The sequence below is a fragment of the Sinocyclocheilus grahami genome, unplaced genomic scaffold, assembly GCF_001515645.1.
Source record: "Sinocyclocheilus grahami isolate Dianchi unplaced genomic scaffold, SAMN03320097.WGS_v1.1 scaffold974.1, whole genome shotgun sequence".
NCBI lineage: Eukaryota > Metazoa > Chordata > Actinopteri > Cypriniformes > Cyprinidae > Sinocyclocheilus > Sinocyclocheilus grahami.
Window position 1 is genome coordinate 5,318 of NW_015506153.1, and position 24,754 is coordinate 30,071.

Genomic DNA, 24,754 nt, shown 5'->3' on the forward strand with positions numbered 1-24,754 from the left:
TACACACACACATTATTTATTTCAATAATTAAAAAAAAAAAAAACATATATTTAGGTTTTATTTTTGTTCTTGTTCTTTTTTTTGTTTTATTAGAATGTTCTGAGACTGCATTGATTTTACTCTAATGACAGCCTTAGCATAAATCTTCATATAGTTTTGTGAAATACAAAATTAATTGGCATATAATTTTTTATATTTTTCTTCAATTCATACATCTAACATCTAATAGATGGTTGCTTAGTACAATGACAATGTAAAGGCCAGTTATTGTCTTTATACGATCATCATGCTTAATATTTTTCTCAGCACAAATAGGTCTATATACATGAAAATATGTAGCTACCTTTATAATTTACAAAAGATGTCCCTCATATTTAAAAGAGGATCATCATATTTGAATGTCTTTAGCACCAAAAAGCTTGAAAACCCCTGGTCTAAGAGACTCGATTTTGGCTAAATGTGTCATTACTACCACCTATTTGTTTGGAGGAAGTGATCATACCTGTGTGATGTCAGGACCACAGCACATTTGCCCATCACTTGCTCAGAGATGATCTTCCAAAGGTGACGTTTGGAACGTGGGTCCATTCCAGAGCTGGGTTCATCCTGAGAGGTTAGAGGAGACATGTACAGTAAGAAACATGTGGGATGTTTCTCTGCGCTTACAGAACAAAAGAAAAACCTAATGCAAAACCCACACACTCTCCAGGTAAATGCAATCGTGCAATGCACCGAGCCAAAATTTGAAGTCAGAATAACTGATGTGCTGTGAGACTTTGGCCAAACAGCACACCGACGCATTTCAAGAGGTGTTTGTAATAAGAGTGCAACATTTTACCCATTCAAACTCCTCTAAGCAAACACTCAAGACAACATGCAATACAGTGATTTATAGTGTAGCTCTATGACTAACTCAACAGTAACTAGTCTCAGCTTAGCATAATGTGCATTTTTTTACTCACCAGGAGAAGGATCTGAGGGTTTCCGATCAGGGCCAAGGCTGTCGACAGTTTCCGGCGTGTTCCACAACTGTAGCTCTCACTTGTGTTGTTTCTGTGGTAATTCAGCTCCAACTTTTTCAACAGATAGTTCACAACCTAAAGAAAAAAAAGATCAAATAATGAGATTCTCATAGCGTGTATCATAATAATGGAATGTTAGATAAGAAAGCAGATAATTTGATCTTCTGATGGAAATATACAGTAAGCGCTTCTTACACATGCAAAATTCACAATTTTAGGGTGTTGTGGTTGGTTGCCAGGGCGTTGCTAAAGTATGTGGTTGCTAAGGTGTATTTGGGTGTTGTTATGTGGTTTACTGGAGTTTCTTCCAATCCTTTTAAACACTACTAATAATGTAAAAAATAATTATACTGCACTACCCGTCAAAACAAAAGCTTGATGGTTTAATGTTAGAAGAAATTAAGACAGCCTCAAATATAACTCTTGTCATTTTACATCTGTACTATAAAATAAAATTATGATTATTACTATTTTTTTTCTACAGTGAAATATTACAATAGTAACATATTATTGTTTAATATTTTTAGTTTATTATATATTATATATTAATATTATTACTATAATAATAATAATAATTATTATTATTATATAGTCAAATTGATATATAATGTCAGTCTTTTTAGCCAAACTGTGCACCCCTACAAACAAACAAGCACAGCAAACCAAGCCCTTTTAAAATTGCAATTTTTAATCAGAAAAAAATCACACTTGGATTCACCCCCCAAATCAAGCAGCCTTATATTAAAACACGTTACACACTTATAGTTCAGTCATAATTTCCCTGCAATTTATTTTTGATTTACAAAGCAATAATTGTCCCCAAAATGGCTTAAAAAGTTGTTCTAACACATTAACAGTGTGGTCTTGACATCATAATGAGTCACTTTGAATAATGTTTTGATTAAATGCCTGTTGACATTTGACCCCACACAGAGCATGTCATGGGCTCTGCATTCATTTAACTAATTGGATTCATACATCAAAGGATCCAAGTAGACATTCTATGAATTTAAATAGCTTCTCGTAAACCTGCAAGAAACCATAAAGTACTCTCCATCTAACAGGGGTTACACACACCTACAGATCATCATTTTGGTCGGCATTGTACTGCACGCTTCCCTCAGGACATCAAAATTTACCAGCCATTTCCTCTAAATCCTCTAATCCAAGTTAATGGGCCAAACCGCAAAAGCCATTCCAAAGTTTCAGCAGCTTTTACACAAAGCCTTGGTAGCCAAAAGATGACTGATGCTATTCATAGATTGTTAAGTCAATTCCTTCTCTGCCCTTTTTATAGAAGGGTAACATCATCATTACAGGGTGCCGGTTTTACTTCATTTTCGACAAAGTTGCACTTCATATCAACTTTACTTAAAGATTGAAAGGGTTACTTCAGCCAAACATTAATATTCTGCTATAATTTACTCACCCTTATGTCATATAAAACCTGTGTGACTTTCTTTCTATTAACATAATACAAAAGGACAACTTGTGTAGTATGTTCAGGAAGCTCTCTTTCTTACAATGAAAGTGTATGGTGACCAAAGACTGTCAAGCACCAGAAGGGAAAAAAGCAGCACAAAAGTAGTCTATATGACTTATACACTACTATTAATATGATAAGTCTTCTGAAGCCAATCGATAACTTTGTGTTAGAAACAGAATCAATTATTCCCTGAAAATATTGCCCTTGGTCACCATCCACTTTCACTGTATAAACAAAAGCAGCATGAACATTGTTCAAAGCATTTTCTTGGCAGAACAGAAGTCAACATGAGGTTGAGTAAACAATGGATTTCTAAAAATTTAATAACTATAATCAAACACTGTAGCTGGAAAGTTTAATAAAAAGCATCTTTATTTTGACTTTCATCTACAAAGGGACTCCCTTTTCACAATTTCTGTGGATGTCTCACCTGGGAGAATGTTCTAAGACTGTATAAGATTATATACTTGGTTAGCCTGCAGATTCTTTCTCCGCAGGCTAACCTAGTATCAGTAGAGACAGCCCTGAATTACTTTAGAGGGAAAGAGCTTGACAGGAAGGTATATGCATTAACAGTCATGTGCTCATAACGTCATAAATGCGTGTCACAGTCTCTGATCATAATGGAGTTGATATATTCAGTTCAAACATAAGCTTTCATGATCAAAATATTGTGCGGATGCAATACAGAGAAATTAGGCATAAATCAATGTGATTTATCTTCTAAACAGTTCTCCTATAAATCTTCAACGATTTAGCTGTTGAGAACAGCACAGCTGGTTCTGCATTACCAAAATGGATGCCTTTGACTCTAAAATTTGATCTAGAAGCTCATTTATTCTGTATATGTACCTATTTATTGAACATTAGAACAATTATCATATTGACATTGTTGCTGCTTTATAAAAGCAATAAAGCTACGATTCACTGTTACACATAGCTAACACTAACACATAAAAAAAAGGCATTGTTTAATAGGAACACTATTCCAACTTAACTAATTTTCATAATAAGTTGCTAAAATGACATGGCAACTTTTTATGCAAGCTATATTCCCTCAGACCAGTGTTTCAATCTTTAGGACAACTGATAACGAGTTCACATCTGCAGCCAAAGGCAAGTTTTATAGAAGTGCTTTTTACCAATAATCCTGAGAGAATGCAAGATTAATTCGCTTCCTCATTAATCAATGTGGAGGAGAGCCAACCATTTCCTGTCAAATGCAATACTCGGACTATACCAAACTAAGATCTGTTTGCATCTTACTGAGAAGTCCAGCAGGGATTTCCAGGTGAGTCGATGATGGGTAAAACTGGTGAAGTTAAGAGTTAAAAAGTCTGGTGACAACAGCAGCATCTCAATCAAAATATATGCTGGTCCTTTCAATATGACTGTTCCATTTCCTGACATGTTTTTATGTGTGTGGAAAGATGTAATCAGGGTTGAGTACCACTTGACGAAAAACAGATGCAAAATCTCTCTTAAAGTGTTAAACGATGTTAGTGGGTTGTGACATGATTTAACAGACAGCTGCCTGTTTCACTTCATCTCTTGCCTCTTATTTCAAATCATCAAATACATTTAATGCAGTTGCACATAATAAGGGATGTCAAACATACCAGCATTTCCGAATCAAGTTGATGCCAAAATAAATAAAAAAAATTTAATGATGCCAGTCTCTCTATATCAGCAAAGTACTCACTCAGCGAGCACTTACTGACAGTTGACTACCTTTAAACTTATGCATGCGTGACTTTTATTTTAAATTGTATATATATATATATATATATATACACACACACACACACACACACACACACACACACACAACAATACACTAATGTTCAAGTTTGGGGTCGGTAAAATATTTAATGTTTTTGAAAAAATCTCTTATGCTCACCAAGGTTGCATTTATTTGATCAAAAATACCGTAAATACAGTGATACCTTTAAATATTATTACAATTTAAAACATCTGATTTCTATTTTAATATATTGTAAAATGTAATTTATTGATCACAAAACTGAATTTTCAGCAGCCATTACTCCAGTCTTCAGTGTCACATGATCTTTCATCATGTAATAATTCTAATATGCTGATTTAGTGCTCAAGAAACATTTATTATTATTATTATTATTATTATCAATGTTGAAAACAGTTGTGCTGATTAATATTTTTGTGGAAATCATGACAATTCTTTTCATGATTTGTTGATATATAGAATTTCAAAAGAAAAGAATTTATTTGCAATAGAAATCTTTTGTAACACCATAAATACACTGATCACGTTTGATCAATTTAATTGTAAAAAAAAAAAAAAAAAGTATTAATGTCCTTAAAAAAAAAAAAAAAAAAGATCTTACTGCCCCCAAACTTTGAGTTCTTGAAACTAGTAATTTGACTAGTATCAAATTCTGAAATGTAAGTAAATTTGGTCAAAACCATGTATAGGTATCATCACAACAGAAAACATGCATTTTTGTAGGTCACTTTGTTTCTTTCTGGCAAAGGCCAGTTTCTTATCAGACAATGATACAGCTGTGACCTTACCCGGTCAATCTCCCTCTTAGAGATGCCCCTGATGCGGGCGTAAAAATAGAGATGCTCTTCTCCAGTCAAGAGGTCATCCAGTGCGTCCACCTGAGGGCAGTAACCAATGTTTATGCCCTCTCTCCTGCAGTCTATGATGTCAACCAATCTCCTGAGGACACAGGCCATGAACATGCAATGAAACCAAACACAAATGTTTAGTAAAAGAGTCTGAGTGCATCAGAAAAAGATGGTGAGCAACAGTAAAAGTACCAGATCAAGATTTTAAAGGGATTTTAAAACAAACGGTACCCGTCAATGTCACGGATCTTGGCCGAGCCATCGGTGGGGCTAATGTCTCCTGTCAGCATCTTGAAGGTAGTCGTCTTTCCTGCACCATTGACTCCCAGCAATCCAAAGCACTAAGGAAGATATTGACCTTCCATTCATTTACATTGAATGTTTTGCTGTCATCGATTATTCTCAACAGCTCAATAAATCTTCTATGAAAAATCATTCAGAACTGAAATATAATGAAGCACAGCATATGCCAAGTGCCTTAAACAAGACTTTCTGGGAATATATAGTTGCATTTCCCCTCTGTGACCACATCTACATACACATTTTTAGATAAATAAAATATTCTGATTAAAATATTATGGAGTTTGTCATTTTGTTTAATGTTTGAAATTGATTTGAATTTACCAAATGTACTTTCTTAGTACACATTTCTGGACTCAGTATTATAAATCCTAATACTAATATGGAACACCAACTTTTCACAATCCAATCAATTCTCAATGCACAAAATCAATTATCAATTTATGGTGATTGTTAATTGGAAACACACTACCGGGAAAAAGTTTGGAGTTATAAAGATATTAATATTTATAATAATTAAGATGTTAATATTTATAATAATAAGTAATTAAATGTTTAATATTTTAAGATATTTTAAAATGTAATTTATTCCTGTGATGGCAATGCAGTTTGCAACAGCCATAACTCCAGTCTTCAGTGTCACATTATCATTCTAATATGTTAACTTGGTGCTCAGTTATTATCAATTATTCTTGGTGCTCAATTATTAATAATGACATTAATAAAAACAGTTTTTGCTGCTTGATATTTTTGTGGAAACCATGATACATTTTTTTTAGGATTCTTTGATGAATACAAAGTTCAAGAGAACATTTTTTTAAATAGAAATCTTTTGTAACATTATAAATGCCACTTTTGATCAGTTTAATGCAACCTTGCTGAATAAAAGTTTTTTTTTATATATATATAAAACAATCTTGCTTACCTCAAACTTTTGAAAGGTGTATATCACAGTTTCCACCAAAATATTAAGCAAACTTATGAGACTTATGCTCACCGAGTATTAAAAAATCTGAACTAATTCAAACTTGTGACTGGTAGTGTGTATATCGCATTAAGGAAGTAAAATGGGTTGCAAATGCCAATTTATGTTTAATTTTAATACTGGAATATTCTTGTGCATGTAAATGCTCTCATAATAAATATTAATATACAAATAGCACAGACCTCGCCAGCTGGGATGCCCACAGACAGCCTCTTCACTGCCTGTACCCTCTTGTTCAGGTTTTGGAACACCTTAGTCAGATGATTAACCTGCAGAATATCGGCACTCGCATCCCCACGGTCCACACGCAGACGTTCAGCCACCACATCTTCATCTTCATTGGGGCTATAGCTCTGAACAACATTCTTCTTCCAGCATCTATGAAGAAATACACAAATGCACAACAAATGTAAAAACGTTACCACTGTGCCAGTCACTTTGAATCCATAGTGCCAGAGCCCCAGGTATACCTGACTTTGCGCAGGAGTGTCTTGTTAAATAGCAGGCGAAGCGTGAAGCAGATGAAACCCTGCAGGAACATGGAGATGTACATCCAGCCCAGAACATCCATGCTGAAGGGGTTCTTGTAGGCATCCACTCCAAAAACACTCAAGATCTGCACCTGCATGTCAACCCGTGCCAACTCCATCAACCCATTGCCAAAGCTGAACTGAGGGAAGACTAGGAATATGTTGCTCATGGTACGGTACACATTCTGGATGCTCTGAAATGGACAGTGAAAGCAAGTTAAAGAAGGAAGAATGATCTATAATCTATTTAATCATCTTATTTGCCTGGTGAAAATGTATTTATATTATATTATATTATATTATATTATATTATATTATATTATATTATGGTTGCAAGTAGTTGCAAAACTTCCAGTAAATTTTGGAAATATTCCAGAAATTTTGGAAACCTTCCAGGATTTTTTATTTGAATATACCAGGAATTTTTGGAAAGTTTCCGGAAATGTTCCACCCCTTTGCAACCCTATATTATATTATATTATATTATTAGTAAGATTTTTTTTTATTAAATTTTAACTTTTATTGAGCAAGGATGCATTCAATTGATCAAAGTGACAATCAAAACAGTTGCTAATATTTCTATTTTAAAATAAATGTTGATGTTTTATTTTGTGAAAATTGTTATAATAATGTCCCTTTGACTCTTCTCTCACCTGGTCATTCTGGTTGAGCTGACCCAGGAAGTAAAGAATGGATGTGGAGATGATGGTGTTGACACTGATGAAGAGATTGATGCAAACATAACCGATGAAGGCCATCTCAGTATCCTTAAATACCGCAGACAGAAGGTACATCCAAGGGAAGGTGGAGAAGCTGAAAAGAAACCATGAAATCAATGTGGTAAGTGGCAAGCTTCAAAGACACATCTGAAGAGAAGAATTACAACACTGAGGAAGACAAAAGAGCAATCGTAAGACTTCTGCTTTGAGTTTAGCAAAGAAAGTGAGAAAATATTCCACAGTTGAGCTAAGAGGCCAGAAGATAAATGAGTTCATCTATTTCCTCTTTGTGAAGCATGCTCTTTCCTCTTCAACTCCACAGAATGATCTGCTTTTTTATTCATTACTCTTGGTGATTGGGGTGGCGGGGTCCAGGAAGAGGATGTGTTTAAACTGAGGGGGTACCACATGTGTGAATATGTGCACGTTCCCTGGCCTTTGTACGTGTATTGTTAGTGGTGGAAAGTCCACACTGCTCAGCTAAACAAAAGCAATTAAGCAGGTTGAAGGGAAAGTGGTCAGATTGCTGTGATGTGTGGTTATTTATGGGCCAAGAGCCGGTGAGCTCACAGGCAGATGAATGTGAGCCAGACTGCTGACTTCACACAATGAAGGGCCTCCCAAGCAGCCTGGAGCTCTGAAGCCTAAAGACTGACAGTGAGTGGCCTCACTGTTCCCCACAATGCAATTAACTGGGTGACGGAGTGTGTACAATTGCTTCTTCAGAGCCCAGGCCTTGCAGGAAAGCTTCGAGCAGCTCTCCTCTTTCTAGCTGAGAGCCCGGTGTTTACCTGAAAGCCAACGCATTAACTAAAACCTCCCCTTCTGCCAATGCTGCGACATGTAGCATTTGCTGAATAATACATTCATGAAGCACTAGTGCCTTGAGGACCTGTCACCTCTGAGACGTTCTAATGAGACGCCTGTCTTGTGACAGGAACATCTCTGGTGGTAAAGGGACTCTAATGTATGCTGACCCAAATAGCACCAGCAGAAGTGTGACCGCGCCGAGGTTCTGCCTGTCTGTGAATGCTGGGAGCTGGAACGCTGCTATCATCGCCACCGAGAGGACCACGGGAATCACGTAAAGAGCCTGCAATGACATAGAAAAGACCTTAAATACAAATACAGTCTTATGTAATATGCATATTAAACACTTTTGTTAATTTACATTTATGCATTTGGCCCTGGTAATCAAAACCTTGGCATTGATAGCACCATGCTATACTGTTTGAGCTACAAGAAGGCTTGTATATTATTACTGAGGATTAAATAAAGGATTTTGGATATTATTAATATTAAATTAATTATATAATTACATTTATATTCATCTTAAAACTCAAAAATGGTGCAGACACAAAAGGTTATTGTTGTTCCAATTGTACCTCTATTTCATGTAGTCTGGTTTGTAATTTATTGTTCATGGTTTTTGGATTTTTTTCAGATCAATGCAACAGATCTCAAAGGCTGAAATCTATCAACTAATACTGAAGTACCATATCATAGAAGAAGTTGATGATCCAGTAGAAAGGTTCGCTGATGCCAGAGATCTGCTGGAGTCTCTTGGAGCCTGTGTGATGTTCGTGAACCTCATAGATGACAAAGCTGGCAGTCATGATAGAGTATCCAGTGAGGACACAGAGCGCAACCAGGATGCTGACCAAACCACCCACCCTTGAGGAGACAAAAAGATCTCAATCTTAAAGACATGGACTCAAAGACATGTGAGTTGAGAGTATCTGACCACATGTATCCACTTATATGAACTAGAAAAAATATATAAATTATACATTGGTTAATTTTATATATATATATATATATATATATATTTAGTTTGTTATATTTTATATATACATACATTTGTTGAAATAAGTCTTTTATGCTCACCAAGGATGCATTTATATGATAAAAATACAATTAATTGTTCACATTAAGACTTGAAATACATCTGTACACTTTATACCAACACCAGCAGAGCACCAGATATTCTACGGCAGTGGTCAAGTGCAGTGAGAAACTTTTTAAGTGCATGTAACTTTGTCTTACCCTTACAATACAAACTTCACTTCATATTTCCTACAGTCTCTCACATGAGCCTAACACTGCTCTTCAGTCAAGCTTGATGCATTTACAACGGCACCAGACACAGTGAGGAGAAAAGATGAAAGCCCTAAGAATTAAGATCTCTCTATCTGTGAGAATTGTGTAAGACAGAGTCAGAGACGATCAAGTGTTCAGTCTCAGCAGGACACTTCTTCTACCAGACACCAGCTCAGCTTTTGCCTTTAATGTTGCCATCTCTGGCAACCAACGACTGTGCCTCCAAAAAATTACTAGAATGGAGGACAAATAAGAATGAACTGATCTCAGGGAAAGACAGAAGACCCATAACACAAGAGAGTTGAGCCTGAATGCAGAAGCGAGGATCACTTGATATTCAGATAAGAAGGGCTAGAAACTAACTAGATTGTACTGGTTCTCTACAGCTTCAGACTTTTCTGGACAATTTTGGAACTTTGTATTGCATCCTTGCTAGGCTGACTTACTTGTATTGTAGCACTCATCATTACTTTGAATCCAACGTGGCCATCTGAGGCCAATGAAGACTGTTGGACATGGCCTATTTTAGCTATTATTCCTGAATACAATAAGTCACTTTGATTACATTCGTTTTCACTTAGAGAAAACTTTTCTAGGCAGTTGGTGGCACAATAAAAATGTCAAACCTCATGATAAAATGGTGCTATATTATGGTTAAAACACTTGAGATCGATTTGGTCCTAACTAAGATGACAACAAATGTATAATTCAAAAATATGGCTACCATCAGACAATCCGATTTCATCAGCTATGAGACAGGGTTAGCAATCACTCATTAAAATATGTTACTGAAACATAATCTTGACAGTTTTTGAGATTTTGAAGTAGATTCAATAAAGTCCTGGAGGGATTACGTATTTTTTCTCATTTTAATATCATCTTCACAAATGAGCATAACTCTAAGGAATTTTGAAGACACAACTGGGAGAAGTAAAATGTTAAAGAAAGGCTATAAACAAAATATACCACAGTCGCATGACTTCACCACCACTACGTTTCCAACTAATCTTTATTTAAAATCTACAAGTTGGGAAAAGGTTTGAGTTAGAATAGTTTGCAAGACCATGAGTAAAAATACAACAAGGCAGTAAAAGCGCACTATAGAGTAGATGTAGTTTCATTTAGCCACTTGTTATCAACTGCCTTTTTCAAAGCTTAAAAATCATGAGTGGGGTTTTACTGATGTATATATTTTGTAGAACAAAATGTGAAAATATGTTGAGCTTTTGTTAACCTCAGACCTTATTTCAGCCATTTAATCCAAAACCCTTTTTTTTTCTAAACAAAAAAAACATTGACTTTAAACTGGAAGTTCAAAAATGCGAACTCGATTCTGGGTTTTAGGAGTCATTCCTGCAGCACTCGATTTGTACTTGAAACAGCTGCCTGAGGCTGTTACCAATATGGCCACCGAGTGCTTGACTTGCCTTAAAGGGACTTTGCTTTTGATATACAGTAAGTGTCTGGTATTTCTGCTCTTTTCAGCTACTCACAGAGGCCTTCTTGAGTAGCCAACCTATTCTTCTTCATTTTCTTGCCTTCTCTGCATGTTTTCTCCCCTCTCAAGAAATCCCTTTCTCAGGCCTAAGTAGCAGGCATCAAGCCAGACTCATCCCAACTGAGAGAATGAAACAATTGCATTCATTTTACTGAGCGTGTCTTTCAAATTTAGGCATGGTTGAAATTGCCCCCATGTGTTCAAAATACAAGCATGTTTGGGTGGCCACGTAGAATCAATTAACCTCCAAACCACCTTCAGAGTAAACACGCATTATATTGGGTTAGTAATCAATAAGCCAAGCCCAGGAAAAAAATCAAAGAGGAGTAAATACAAGAGTCAAATTACATTAGTTCAAGTGCTCCACTAGAATGAAAATGTCAGACCAATGTTTGCATATCTTATCTAAAGCCCATCATTTGGCTGATTGCTTTCTTTTCCTCACCAGTGGGTCTGTGATTTTGTACTGGCCCTACTAATATGCTCAGTCTATATTTGGTCCCACAGAGTACTTTATCTGCTTAAGCTACCAGACAGATGGATGTGTGTGTGTGTGTGTGTGTGTGTGTGTCTGTGTGTGTGTGTGTGTGTTCTTACATGAGATCCTCATCTTGCACTTGGCCAGGGTAAGGGTGGCTGGATATAGAGATGGCTGTAAAGAGAGATTTTAGCACATGAGAAAATATACAGTTGCCCAGCAAACACGTGACCAGCCGTCTGCTCCTCCCATTAACCTTTTCTGAATTTATGCTCTGTTTTGCCCTGAATGACTTCACCGGATACATCTGAATGAATGCATCCCCCCTTTCCATTATTGACTGGTGGGATTGCATTAATCTTGCCTGGAGGCGGACAGTGAATCTCAGCCACTGGGCCAGTCTGGCAGTGTTGAAATAAGACCAGCTCTATTCCTTCATTTCAGTTCTCAGCACCTCTAATTAGCATTCAGATCGTTCTGCCTCATGGCGGGAGACAGAAAAGACACACTGCCCCCTGTCTAAGGGTGGTGGAATTACATTATTTTCAGCCTCAGAGGGGAAGGATTATATTTCAGAAAATTGCAAAAAGCATATTTTAGATGGACCCAGTATTTATTGCAAAAAGCAAAAATAACTTTGGGTTCGTTGCCGTCTCTCAGAAAGTCTTCTCCTGTCTAAGTGGGCGGCTCTTGCTCAGAATAAGCTGAATGAGTGGATTAGACCTTACATGGCAAGTCAAAACTTTAGAAATGCAAGTCTAAGCGCACATTAACTCAGGACACAAAACACATTTCATATGTTACACAACTTGAAAATTACAAGATATACCCTACCATTCAAAAGTTTGGGGTCGGTAAGATTTTGTAAAATGTTTTTGTATGCTGATTTGTTGCTCAAGAAGCATTTCTCCTTACTATCAATGTTGAAAACAGTTGTGCTGCATAATATTTTTGTGGAAACGACAATATATTTTCCTCAGATTTTTATTTCCAGGATTCTTTATTCTGAATAGAATACCATGATACAGTATTGGGAAAAATTTTACAATTTGCTCTCAGATTCAAAGAGTAGAAATGGCCACGCCCCACAGGAAGCTGAATTGAAATGACAGGAAGAACAGGCACAACATCAACACAATTTTGGTGACAAAATAATTTTTAATTACATCATTAACTTGACTAATTAAGCCTATTTACTCCATTATATGTAATTATTTTTCCTCATGTGACATATTTCCCCAAATTAAGTACAATTTTCTTAACTTAAAGTTGAATACTGTGAAAAAACAGCCAACAACCGATTTAAATTGTATGGCGAAACACAACACCTATTCTATCACATTCCATAAAATGAAAGCTATTTTTTCAACATAATTAACTCAAATTAAATACAAGTTTTATGTGTCAACATGAATTATTTATCAAATATATTTTAAGTAAATAACATATGTTTTGTTCATGATAATGTTTATGTGTCATTTATTTTCTCATTTCATTATTTTATTATTATAGGATTTTTTTACATTTTAATTATTAATTATTAAACATTCTGTTTCTCCACTTTCTTAAATTACCTTCTTTTAAGTGGATTATCAAAATATAAAACAAGACTAAATTTGAATAAATATTCCTATAGCTCAAACAGCAGAGTATGGTGCTAGCAATGGCAAGCTCATGGGTTTGATTCCCAGAGAATGCATGGACTGATGAAATGTGTACTGTGAATGCAATGTAAGTCACTTTGGATAAAGGTGTCTACAAATTGCATAAATGTAAATTAATAGATTATTACACTCTAAAACAAATTTAAAAATATGGGTATTTCAGCAGTACCCATATTTCCTAACTATATTGAATCATAGGCGATTTACACAACAAAGTGAGTCTAACCTGAAGAAGGTATGCTGTTCATCAATGTGGTACAGTGCAGGAGAGAGCACAATCTTAGGAAAGTGCTGAAGATCGCTCTTGATGGAGCCCAGGCCCATGGCAGCAATTACAAAGAGTACAGGCAACAACACCTGGGAGAACAGTCCCTTCCAGTCCCTCCTGGAGTGATGCAGGCGTTTCAGCAACATAGCCATCACCCGCTGCACAGTCAACGCAAGCCCACGCACTGTTGAGGTCCCAGTGAGGCCTATAAGAGAGAAGAAGAGAGTGTGCCACATGAGACAGAGGCAATCATCTCAACTGCTTCAATTCAGGGAAATTCTGAAGATGAGTTTTCAAAGTTCAAAGCTTTCGAGGGGTAATTGGGAAAGTAAAGGTCATGGAACTAATATTCCACAAACTGCTGAATGCAACTAAACTAGTCATAAATGCCCACTTACTGGCTTTCTCTCCGAGGTACGTGCTGTTGAGATCGTCAGAAATGCTGTCTCTTGACGCAAACATGTCATTCGCAATCACAGACTCTGATACAGACCAGGTTTCACTTTCTGTAGGCTCCATGTTGTCTCGAGTCAACTGCAAGAACACCTGAGGGAAAACACAATGTCTTTTTGAATGCACTTGGACAGGGTTGAATAATGTTTTCCTATGGTTTTGTTAGGTTAACATTAGGTTCCCAATTTACTAGAAAATTCCGAATGAAGACTGTAAACTCTACACCATGTTTTTTTTCAGTGTAGAATGTGTAGAAACCGGTGGCAATTTGTGATTTGGGAATATTGAAAACAGCATGCAATTTGTTTCTTAAAGGCAAAGTTCAATAAAAAATGTGAATTTTGTCATAATTTAAAGCCTGTTTACACCAAGGCTTTAAATTATATTGTTATAGTTATTGTTATAACTATAACAATAGCAATGATCTTTATAATTATCGTTCTTGGTGAGAACAGGCACATACACACATTGGACAAAAATTGTATTTAAAAAATATTTCCATTTTGAAGATGAACGAAAGTAAACACATTTTCACTGACAAAATAGAACTTTAAAAGCCTCAGCAACCCCAGCTGGCAGTCATGACTGTCAGGTTGGGAAACCCTGCATTAGATGACTAAAATTAATAGCCTACACAAATCTGTTTATGGATGGATTTTTTTCTTTAATACTTTTAATAACATTTCAATAATTAAATATCTCCCAGCCCTTTTTAGAATCTTTGGAGTGAAATTGTGAGGCTTGCACTTTATGAGCCAAGAATCCCAGGGAACCTAGTATGGTTCAGCTTCCTTTGGCAGTCTTGGGCTGCACTGCTTGAGGCTTTAAAGGTCGCTGGGCAGGCAGTCTGAAGCCCAGTGGAACTGGCCGAGTCCATAATCCAGTCCTGCACCTGGGTCTTATAATTTCTTATAATAACATCTTATAATTACCTCTTCCAGGGTGGTGTCAGAAATGCCATAGCAGCCCAGCTGAAGCTTGTCCAGGTTCTGATCCAAACCGGTGAGCAGAGAGTGGTACGCAGCTGCGTTCTGGGGGGTGTACGGTGGGAGGGCATAGACCAAATCGCCCACCTCTCCCTCCTTCTGCCGAGCGTCAGGCAGGTAGGATTGAATGAAAGCCCTGAGTTCTTCGATGTTCAACTTTTCGTTTGAATCAGGAGTCTGAACCTGAACCAAAAACATAGAAATGCATGTTGATAATATGATTTATATCAAATTATATAAAATATATATAATTATTATTATAAATTATATAAAAATATAAATTCTGGAATACCACAGTGACACATATTACCACAGTAATATCATGGTATATGAATACAATAATCATTATATACCATTGTATATACACACTAATGTATAAAAGTTTGGGATCAGTATGATTTTTTTTTATATTCTTAATTTCTGAAAGAAATTAATACTCGAGCATATGTATTAAACTGATCAAAAGTGACAGTTAAGACATTAATAATGCTACAAAAGATTTATATTTCAAATAAATGCTGTTCTTTTGAAAGTTATATTCATCAAAGAATCCTGAAAAAAACTGAATCAAAGTTTCCACAAAAAATATAGCAAATAAAAATGAAATATAGATATAAATAAAGCAGCACAACTGTTTTCAACATTGATAATAAATGTTACTTGAGCAGCAAAATATTTTTAGAATGATTTCTGAAGGATAATGTGACACTGAAGTCTGAAGTAATGACTGCTGAAAAATCAACTTGCGATCACAGGAATTTTAAAATATATTTAAATGGAAAAAAGGGAAACATTGAAAAAATCTAACCAACCCCAAATGTTTTGTGTACAGGTATATCACCGTATCTTTGTATTAATCTTATACCATTGTACTGTACTCCAGTACTACCATGGTACTTTTTATGAGGGTTGAACTCAAGTTAGAGCTCAGCTGGAGTGACTGACATACTCCATGGAATGTACCTTCTTTGTGAGGGTGAGGTTGTAGCCCTTAGCCAGCTTGTCTTTGAGGAAGAAGGGCGAACCACAGCATTTGAGGCCTCCGCGCTCCAGGAAGGCGATTCGGTCACTGAGAACTTCAGCCTCATCCAGGTGATGGGTGGAAAGAATGATGGTATGATCTGAACAGTTAAACAAAACCAACACAGAGGCATGTCAAATCAAAGATCCACTGATACAAGCAGACAGAGAAAGACAGGCTCTGAACAAAGAGCTGATGTACAAAGATAGCACAGGAGAATCTGACATGACCCTCTTTTATGGTCTTAAATCCTTGCTTGAGATAAATTCGCTAACTGTCTAAGAGGAAGATAATTAAACATCAGAGGGAGCATGACGGATAACAATCAGTCGTTACTACATCTGCGTCTGGATTTTTCCCTGTCTGGATTTGACTGCACGCACATTGAGAAAATCCATTCAAGCCTAATTAAATTCTAAACCAAGTGTCAGATACCCGATAACAACAAAGTCCTTTGGGGAGCTTGCTACAGGTACAAGTCAGGAGATTATTTTCACCCTGGTTAGAATTGCAAGGGGATTTCACCTTGCTTGTGCTGAAGGACAATGTCCCAGATGCTGCGTCGGGAACAGGGATCCACCCCAGTGGTCGGCTCATCTAGCACCACCAGCCGCGAGCCTCCGATGAAGGCAATGGAGATGGATAGCTTCCTCTTCATACCTCCTGACAGGGTGCCGACACGCTTGTGGCGGTGGGAATGCATGTCTGTTTCCATTAGGATTCTAAGACAGGAAAAAGAGGAACCATGTTAATGCATATTTCTCATTTAGCTGTTACTCTTACAGTATCCACAGTGATTTGAGGTAAAATGCCTTGCTCAAGGGCACAGTGTGTTCATGGACCATCCATTGAGGGATTTGAACCTACACACTTTTACCAACCCATACATGTAAGTACATGTAAAAAAAGTACATGTAAGTTGTCCTCTTTTTTGTGACTTTTTTTTTTGTATCTAAATGTTGTGTTTAATGCTGCTGAAGAATAACTGTTTTTTATATAATAAGCATCAGTGTAGTTTGACTTTACAGCTGAACTACTTTAAATTATGAGTAGGCTGTAGTGTGGGAAGCTTCAGTTTTAAAGTAGTTTAAAGTAGCTTCCCCAACACCATTAAGGGCACATTGGAAACCTGCATGCAATATGAGTTAAGATAACATAAAGTTTCTGTAAAAAGTTAATTTCTCTAAGGGAATGTTAGAGAACAACATAAAACATACTGTAATAGGAGTGCTGAAACTTACCTTTGCACTTGTTCGTTCACTTCCTGCTTGGTCAAGTGGGGAGCTTTGATCTGAGCATATAGCAGCAGGTGTTCCTTTGTGGTAAGGTGGTCGAACAGGACATCATACTGCATGCACACGCCCATCTCCTTACGCACATCATCTATAGATGTCTGCATATCCATCCCATACACCTCAATGGTGCCACTGGTTGGTGCAAACAACCCCGTCAGAAGTGACCTGAAACAAGAAAATACAAAAATATTAAACATTTTTCAAATAGTTTTTATGCTTATTCAAACCAATGGCATTTTTTAAAGATGCAGGAAGCTTTTATGCTCTTACATAGTGGTGGTTTTTCCAGCTCCATTGTGACCCAGCAGAGAGCTGACATGTCCCTCATAGAAAGAGAGGTTTAGGTTGTCTACAGCATGCCGGTTGCCGTAGGTCTTTGTCAGGCCATGCAGTGAGACTCCAACAGGCAATCCTGAAAAGTCGTCTTCTCCATTATCCGCCAAGCTACTTTTACCTACGGGGGGGGGGACAACATAGATAAAGCGAAGCAAAGATGTTAATATGTCACACAGAAATGGAAAGGATTCAAATTGATCCTACAGTTACAATCTGTGTCACTTTCAAATAAGGTAGAGTGTGCAAGTATATTTGAGCAAATAAATCTGAAGCAAATCTCTCAGATTTGTTAGATAAGAGATCAAAAGCTCATAAGTTTGGTCAGTAATATTCTATCTTTTCTGAAAGAAAATAGTACTTTTATTCATAAAGGGACATTACATTGTTAAAAAGTGATAGAAAATACTTTTAAAAAGTTATATATATATATACACATATATTTCAAATAAATCCTGTTCTTTTGAATTTTCTAATCAAAGAGAATCCTAAAATAAAAAGGTATCACAGTTTCCAAAAAAATATTAATATAAAATATATATTATATTATATTACATTACATTACATTATATTATATTACTGTTTTCAATATTGATAGTAAGAATAGATGTTTCTTGATTACCAAATCAGCAAATTTGAATAATTCAGCTGTCATCACATGAATATATTACATTTTTAAATATGTGACCCTGGAGCACAAAACCAGTCTTAAGTCGCTGGGGTATATTTGTAGCAATAGCCAAAAATACAGTGTATGGGTCAAAAATATAGATTTTTCTTTTATGCCAAAAATCATTAGGACATAAAGTAATGTTCCATGAAGATATTTTGTAAATATTCTACTGTAAATATATCAAAACTTTATTTTTGATTAGTAATATGCATTGCTAAGAACTTCATTTGGACAACTTTAAATTTGCTCGATTTTCTCAATATTTCGATTTTTTTTGCACCCTCAGATTCCAGATTTTCAAATAGTTGTATCTCTGCCAAATATTGTCCTATCCTAACAAACCATAGATCAATGGAAAGCTTATTTATTTAGATGATGTATAAATCTCAATTTCTAAAAATTGACCCTTATGACTGGTTTTGTGGTTCAGGGTCACATTTATTAAAATCGACAACATGTATTTTAAATTGTAATATTTCACAATATTACTGTTTTTACTGTATTTTTAATCAAATAAATGCAGCCTATGTGAGAATAAGAAGCTTCTCTCAAAAATCTTACTAACCTCAAACCTCTAAATGGCAGTGCAGGTAATCTACTGTTATGTAATATTTAGCTACAATAAAACATGTCTTCCTCTGTTTCTAATTCAGTCTGTAATCACTGCACCAATTAACTCATCTAATTTGCATTAGTTTAAAAAAAAAATGATATGAGAAACATGAAGATAGCACCACAGACTACCACAGACAGTTATCAAATATACAGACATGCAAAAGTACTTTCCCGCTCAATGCTGCTACAGACCAACCAGATCAGTATTCCAAATCAGTATTCCAAAGCACTGTGTAGTAACGTACCTTTGCTCTTGTCAGTGCTGTTTTGTTCCTGCATCATGTTGGTAAAGAGCAACCCTCTGCCTATTTTCTTTGGTGTTCTGCTACAGCAGCTGAACATATCTGTCCAGAAGGACCGAGTCACAGGGAAGTACCACGGAACACCAATGCCATACTTTCCTGATCAAGAGAAAAATGGATTAAACGATAATATTAAACCTCAACTTGTACAAATGAATATTGTTTCTTTTTACCTAACCACACAAACAAAATGGGTGAGTTTCTCAACTGAGCAGCTCACACATACCTGGGAAGACTATGCGGATGTAAATTCCAATGATAAAATATACTACTGAGTCAATGAGGAGCAGCCAGCAGAGCCAACCGAAGGAGGAAGTGTCACCAGCCAGAGGAGAGATATACATGTTGCTCCACTGGATGCCTGAGGTGTAAGTACACAATGCATTCAGTCAATGTAATTATCCCAAACAAACTAATTACAGACAGTCTGAGAAGTTTGTGTCAACCTACCTTCTTCCTGTTTTTCATAGCGGGAGATATACTGGCTGGCATAACTGAAGCATGTTGGAGAAAAGAGACTCTGTGGACCAAAAACAAACGCAGTGAGATTTTTGTTACAGCTGTCAATGTATTAAAACATTTAAAAGACTAGTTCACCGAATTCTGTCATAATTTACTCACCATTATGTCACTTACCTTACTTTCTTACAAAACCTTACACTCTTACAAAAGGTGAGTTGTTATAAGTAGTTTAAAACAAAAAAAGACAGGTTTGGAATGAAAAGGAGAATAAATAATTTCTATTTTTCTTGGGTGAACGCTTCCTTTATTCGTGCATAAAATGTAGTTAATATGCTAATGTATTTGTTTTATTTTTAACAAAATATTGTGTATTATTTGTGTGGATGAAACTACAGTGGAATATATGTCCATATCAATATAATAATATTGACAAGGTAAATTCCTTCAACGTTGCTTTTAACTCACCTTATTTGCACAAAAACAGATCAAAACAAAGAAAATGCCAACATGGCAAGTCTGCAATAATTCAACAAAACAACTTTATGACCCCGCTCTTCATGGACATAATATTACATGTAAAGATCTTTTTGCCGCTGCCACAGCCTGCACACTAGACCTCTGCTGGTGTTCGCATTAACATTTCTATGAATGACACGGTTTCACATTTGCGGGAGATATTTCACTTGTGGAGCTGTTATGATAATTAAATTTCACCATACAAAGAATGCAAATTACTTTTGTTAAATGTCCCGCCTGGCTTTGATTTATAAATTAATTATCCGTAAAGAATTTCTTCCTGCATTTACTGAGAAAACATGCTGTTCTTGGGACTTTTGTGCATGTGAGAGAATATTTGGTCCCTGCAGTAACAGTAAAACCTGAAACCTATATTGAGGGAAGTGAAATAATAAACATACTAAATAATGTCTAAATATAAAAATATAAAATGCAAAAAGGTCCCCACTACAACAATAGTTTTAGAAATTATAATGTCAAACAGAAGTTATAATGTCAAACTGAATGTCATTTTTTTCTAATTAATCTCATGCGTTAATTTGTTAACTTTAATAGGCCTTTTTACATATTTCACAATGTGACTGTGCAATGGTGTTAAATTACAAACTGATTTAAATGCAGTACATACCAGAGCGCTCTTCACACTGAAGGAAAGATTGTCCTCCAAGTGGATCAACACGATGAAGGGGAAGAAACAGATAACATAGATAAGACTGCCACTCAGCCCGGCGATGTTGGTCTTATCGAAGAAGGAGCTGACCAGGAAGCTGATTGCAAGGACGCTGAAGCCATAGTCACAAAGGTAGAGGAAGAGAACAAAGCCATCGCTGCGAGGAAGGATGCCGCCAGCTTTCAAAATGATGGTGAGGATGATGACGGTCGCCAGAAGGAACACAGCACTTTCAATTAACCAGGCAAAGAAGTGGCTGATGGGATTGACCCCCATCATTTTCATGTACTGTGGGAAGAGTGAAAAGAGTTTAGAAACCTAATTAAAGTTTGTGGGAATGGACTAAATAAAAAAATATGTTTTGGTTCCATACCTCATGAAGTCGCAGTTCTCTCTCGTGGACGAGTTTCTTCACAAAGTGGGCGACAAACAGCACCCAGGAAATCATGAGTGCCATTGGGAAGGCAAAAGAGATGCTGTTGAGATACCTGGGGGGTAGAAAGATTTGAGATTAGCAGGCGAAGGGCATATTTGTTCTACACATCAATAACTTCAAATGTTGAAGAAAGAGGAACTGATGAACTGACTAACTTAAGTCAAGTTCCTCTTTGATTAATTTTGTAATTAAAAGTTTAAATTGATGACCCACAGCAATGTTCTTCTGCAACTAATTCAGACATTAATTTGGTTTGCAATCTATTTTCGATGGAGAAAAGCTTGTCACTTTATTGCATCCTTTTCATTCTAGCATGTATTAGTGTTATTTTAGTATTATGAATATACTGTTATAGGATTTATTACTTAGATTTTTTTTATATTTTCAGTTTTCATTTTAATTGTTCATTTAATTTTATGTAATGTTGCCATTTTTATTTTTGTGTTTGTATTAGTTGTGTTTTTTATTATTTCTATTTAGATTTAGTTTCGTTTTAGTATTAGTCATTTAATCATTTAACTTGCCAAGACAAGATTTCTTCTAATAATTATATTTTTTCACCTAATAATTATATTTTATTTCAGCTGTACTTCAAAGACCAAAAAATATTTGTAATAATTTTTTTTTTTTTTTTTTTAATAACAACACTGGCACCATCTAAAGCCACCTTTACATAGCAAAAAAAATGTCATGTTATTGTTAAGTTATGTTGATTCTCATACACAGCCAACAGAAAATTCAGTGCCATGACAACAGTTCTAATCCAGCACTTCATCTACACCGAACCAAAGCTAAACCTAAGCTTACTAAATTGTTTTGCTGCCTTGCAAGCAGTGCTGTTTCATTAAACAAATGCAAATACATTATTTTTATGTAATACTAGATGTTCACCCTACTAGAGAAATTTCTAATAAACAAAATGAGCAGATGTTCAGTGTTGGTGTAAACTGCTGATTATCTGTTCAGATACCACATCTTGTGTGATCACTTCAGTCTTCATATGAGACGCTCAGTGTGTATGTAGGGTTTGTGCTTTTCAGACACTCACTCATCTTTGTAGTAGCAGGGATAAGGGAACGCCTGCATCTGGACCGCGGGCCCATCCATGGCTTTACCCGTCTGCATTTCGATGATGGCTCTCTCGATGCTCTCCTGCAGGTACACAAAGCCTCGGTTGTACCGCTGGGTCGTCGTTGACGACATGAAGGCATCTTTCACCCAGAAGGGATTCCTTGCACGGTCGGTGCGCATGACATTCTCGATGTTCATTCGAATGGTGTAGTCGATGTTCGGGGGCAGGCTGCTGGAGGTCTCCTCGGGAAGTTTGAAAATGATGCCTGTGAAGATGAGAAGAGCTCATGTGTATAAAAGGGAAGTGATCTGTTGTCATAGTAACCTCAGAGACCCGCTTTTCCCTCGATAACAGTGGAAATCTATATCTCAGTGGAATTGAATCGAATTGCATTGAATTACAGGCTTTACAGCCCGATGGCTCTTCAGTGCCTGTGGTGTCCTCAACCGAGAGAATCACCAAACGCATGAGTGGAGTAGTCAGTTGAAGAGGTATCTCCTGATGAGAAAGTGTGTGTGTGTCTGTGTGTCTGTGCGTGTACGTGTTTTTGTGACAAATGAGGACATACATTTGTATAATGACAAAGGTATGGCATAGGTATTACAAGGAGAAGGTGACTTTTCAGGACATTACCCCATGTCCCCACTTTTCAAAACGCTTATAAATCACACAGAATAGAGTGTATTGAAAATCTGAAATAGCACAAAGTTTCCTGTGAGGGGTAGGTTTAGGGGTAGGGTTGGTAAAGGGCAATAGAATATACGGTCTGTACAGTATAAAAACCATTACGCCTATGGGATGTCCCCACTTTTCACAAAAGTAAACCTGTGTGTGTGTGTGTGTGTGTGTGTGTGTGTGTGTGTGTGTGTAAACTCACTGGCATAGAGCTCGCGGTTTTGAGCCAGTCTCTCCGCCTGCTCGTCGAGTTCATCAGTGAAGTTGAAAGCTCGGTATCGGTCGAAGTTGACACAGGAGGAAAGGTTCATCATCAGCATGGAGAGGGTGGTGATCTGCTCCATGATATACTTGTTTTTATCTAAAAGGACTGTCATGTTTGCTGCAAAGAGAGTTAGAAAAACTGTTCAAGCCACTTCAGATTTAGAATAAGACACACTTGGGTGTATAGGAGCAATGCATCTCTGGCTCTTGTCATGAGTTTCAAGTGCTCGGCTGTAAAACTCTATTCAGACAGGGATAGTTTTCCCAGAGGAGGTTAGGTAAATGTGTGTCTCACAGACTAGTCCTATTCTGAGAGTAATTATTTCTGGAAACAGTTTATAGACAAACTCCAGGGTCTTGTCATTATTTAATTAGTAAATCTGAATTTACAAGAAAGAATTGATAGTAAAAACGATTTTTTTATGTAAAACTAATTTATTAGTATTTATTTATTCATTCATTCATTCACAATGTTGGGAAGGTTACTTTGGAAATGTAATAGGTTACAGATTACCCTATTTAAAAGGTAATAAGTAGTGTAACTATTTCAATTACTTTATTAAAGTAATGTAACTGATTGAATTTGATTACTTTTCTAAATTTCTAATGAATGTTTTCAACTGTTAATCCTTTTCAAACATTTAAACCAGGCAGGGTTAATGTAAAACTAATTTATTAGTATTTATTTATTCATTCATTCATTCACAGTGTTGGGAAGGTTACTTTGGAAATGTAATAGGTTACAGATTACCCTATTTAAAAGGTAATAAGTAGTGTAACTATTTCAATTACTTTATTAAAGTAATGTAACTGATTGAATTTGATTACTTTTCTAAATTTCTAATGAATGTTTTCAACTGTTAATCCTTTTCAAACATTTAAACCAGGCAGGGTTAACTTTACAGTAGTACTCAACACTAATTACTGTCAGATTTTCAAAATCGTTCATCACTTGAATTAAGATTATAATAATTTAATTTTAAAGCACAGCCACAAAATCAGATTTTAGCACCTCTTTTTACTTTGAGATTGTTCCGAGGTTGAATATAAGTTTAAAAACATAACAAGAAATAGTTTAATAGATATGATTCTGTTTTTGAAATCAAATCTTTGCATTTAGGACAGGAAACACTGGCATCGAAGTTAATCTTAAAAAATAAAGCATATACACAAACACAAATAGGAAATAAAACAGTTATTGAACAAGTATGTAAACTAAACTCCTGAAACATTGGTGTCAATGCAATTTGGGAAAGAAATCAATTAAGTGTGTGTGTGTGGGGGGGGGGGGGGGGAAAAAAAACAGATTTAACCCCCCTT

General features: G+C 36.1%; 1 protein-coding gene across 1 annotated transcript in view; it reads right to left on the bottom strand.

Moving 5' to 3' along the window:
- The window catches only part of LOC107565025 (uncharacterized), a 79,818-nt gene that overhangs the window by 2,372 nt on the left and 52,692 nt on the right, over positions 1 to 24,754 (bottom strand). Inside the window, exons 45-68 of the mRNA XM_016250211.1 lie at positions 23,373 to 23,552; positions 22,472 to 22,760; positions 21,361 to 21,475; positions 20,946 to 21,275; positions 19,790 to 19,859; positions 19,566 to 19,700; positions 19,283 to 19,438; positions 17,687 to 17,870; positions 17,363 to 17,581; positions 16,647 to 16,843; positions 16,064 to 16,221; positions 15,047 to 15,283; positions 14,060 to 14,207; positions 13,606 to 13,866; positions 11,849 to 11,903; positions 9,150 to 9,327; positions 8,631 to 8,746; positions 7,588 to 7,747; positions 6,875 to 7,128; positions 6,587 to 6,782; positions 5,351 to 5,460; positions 5,060 to 5,210; positions 964 to 1,098; positions 504 to 607 (exon numbers count right to left, since the gene is read on the bottom strand). Of these exons, the coding sequence (XP_016105697.1) occupies positions 504 to 607; positions 964 to 1,098; positions 5,060 to 5,210; positions 5,351 to 5,460; positions 6,587 to 6,782; positions 6,875 to 7,128; positions 7,588 to 7,747; positions 8,631 to 8,746; positions 9,150 to 9,327; positions 11,849 to 11,903; positions 13,606 to 13,866; positions 14,060 to 14,207; positions 15,047 to 15,283; positions 16,064 to 16,221; positions 16,647 to 16,843; positions 17,363 to 17,581; positions 17,687 to 17,870; positions 19,283 to 19,438; positions 19,566 to 19,700; positions 19,790 to 19,859; positions 20,946 to 21,275; positions 21,361 to 21,475; positions 22,472 to 22,760; positions 23,373 to 23,552 (4,138 nt within the window). The remainder of the gene's footprint in view (positions 1 to 503; positions 608 to 963; positions 1,099 to 5,059; positions 5,211 to 5,350; positions 5,461 to 6,586; positions 6,783 to 6,874; positions 7,129 to 7,587; positions 7,748 to 8,630; positions 8,747 to 9,149; positions 9,328 to 11,848; positions 11,904 to 13,605; positions 13,867 to 14,059; positions 14,208 to 15,046; positions 15,284 to 16,063; positions 16,222 to 16,646; positions 16,844 to 17,362; positions 17,582 to 17,686; positions 17,871 to 19,282; positions 19,439 to 19,565; positions 19,701 to 19,789; positions 19,860 to 20,945; positions 21,276 to 21,360; positions 21,476 to 22,471; positions 22,761 to 23,372; positions 23,553 to 24,754) is intronic.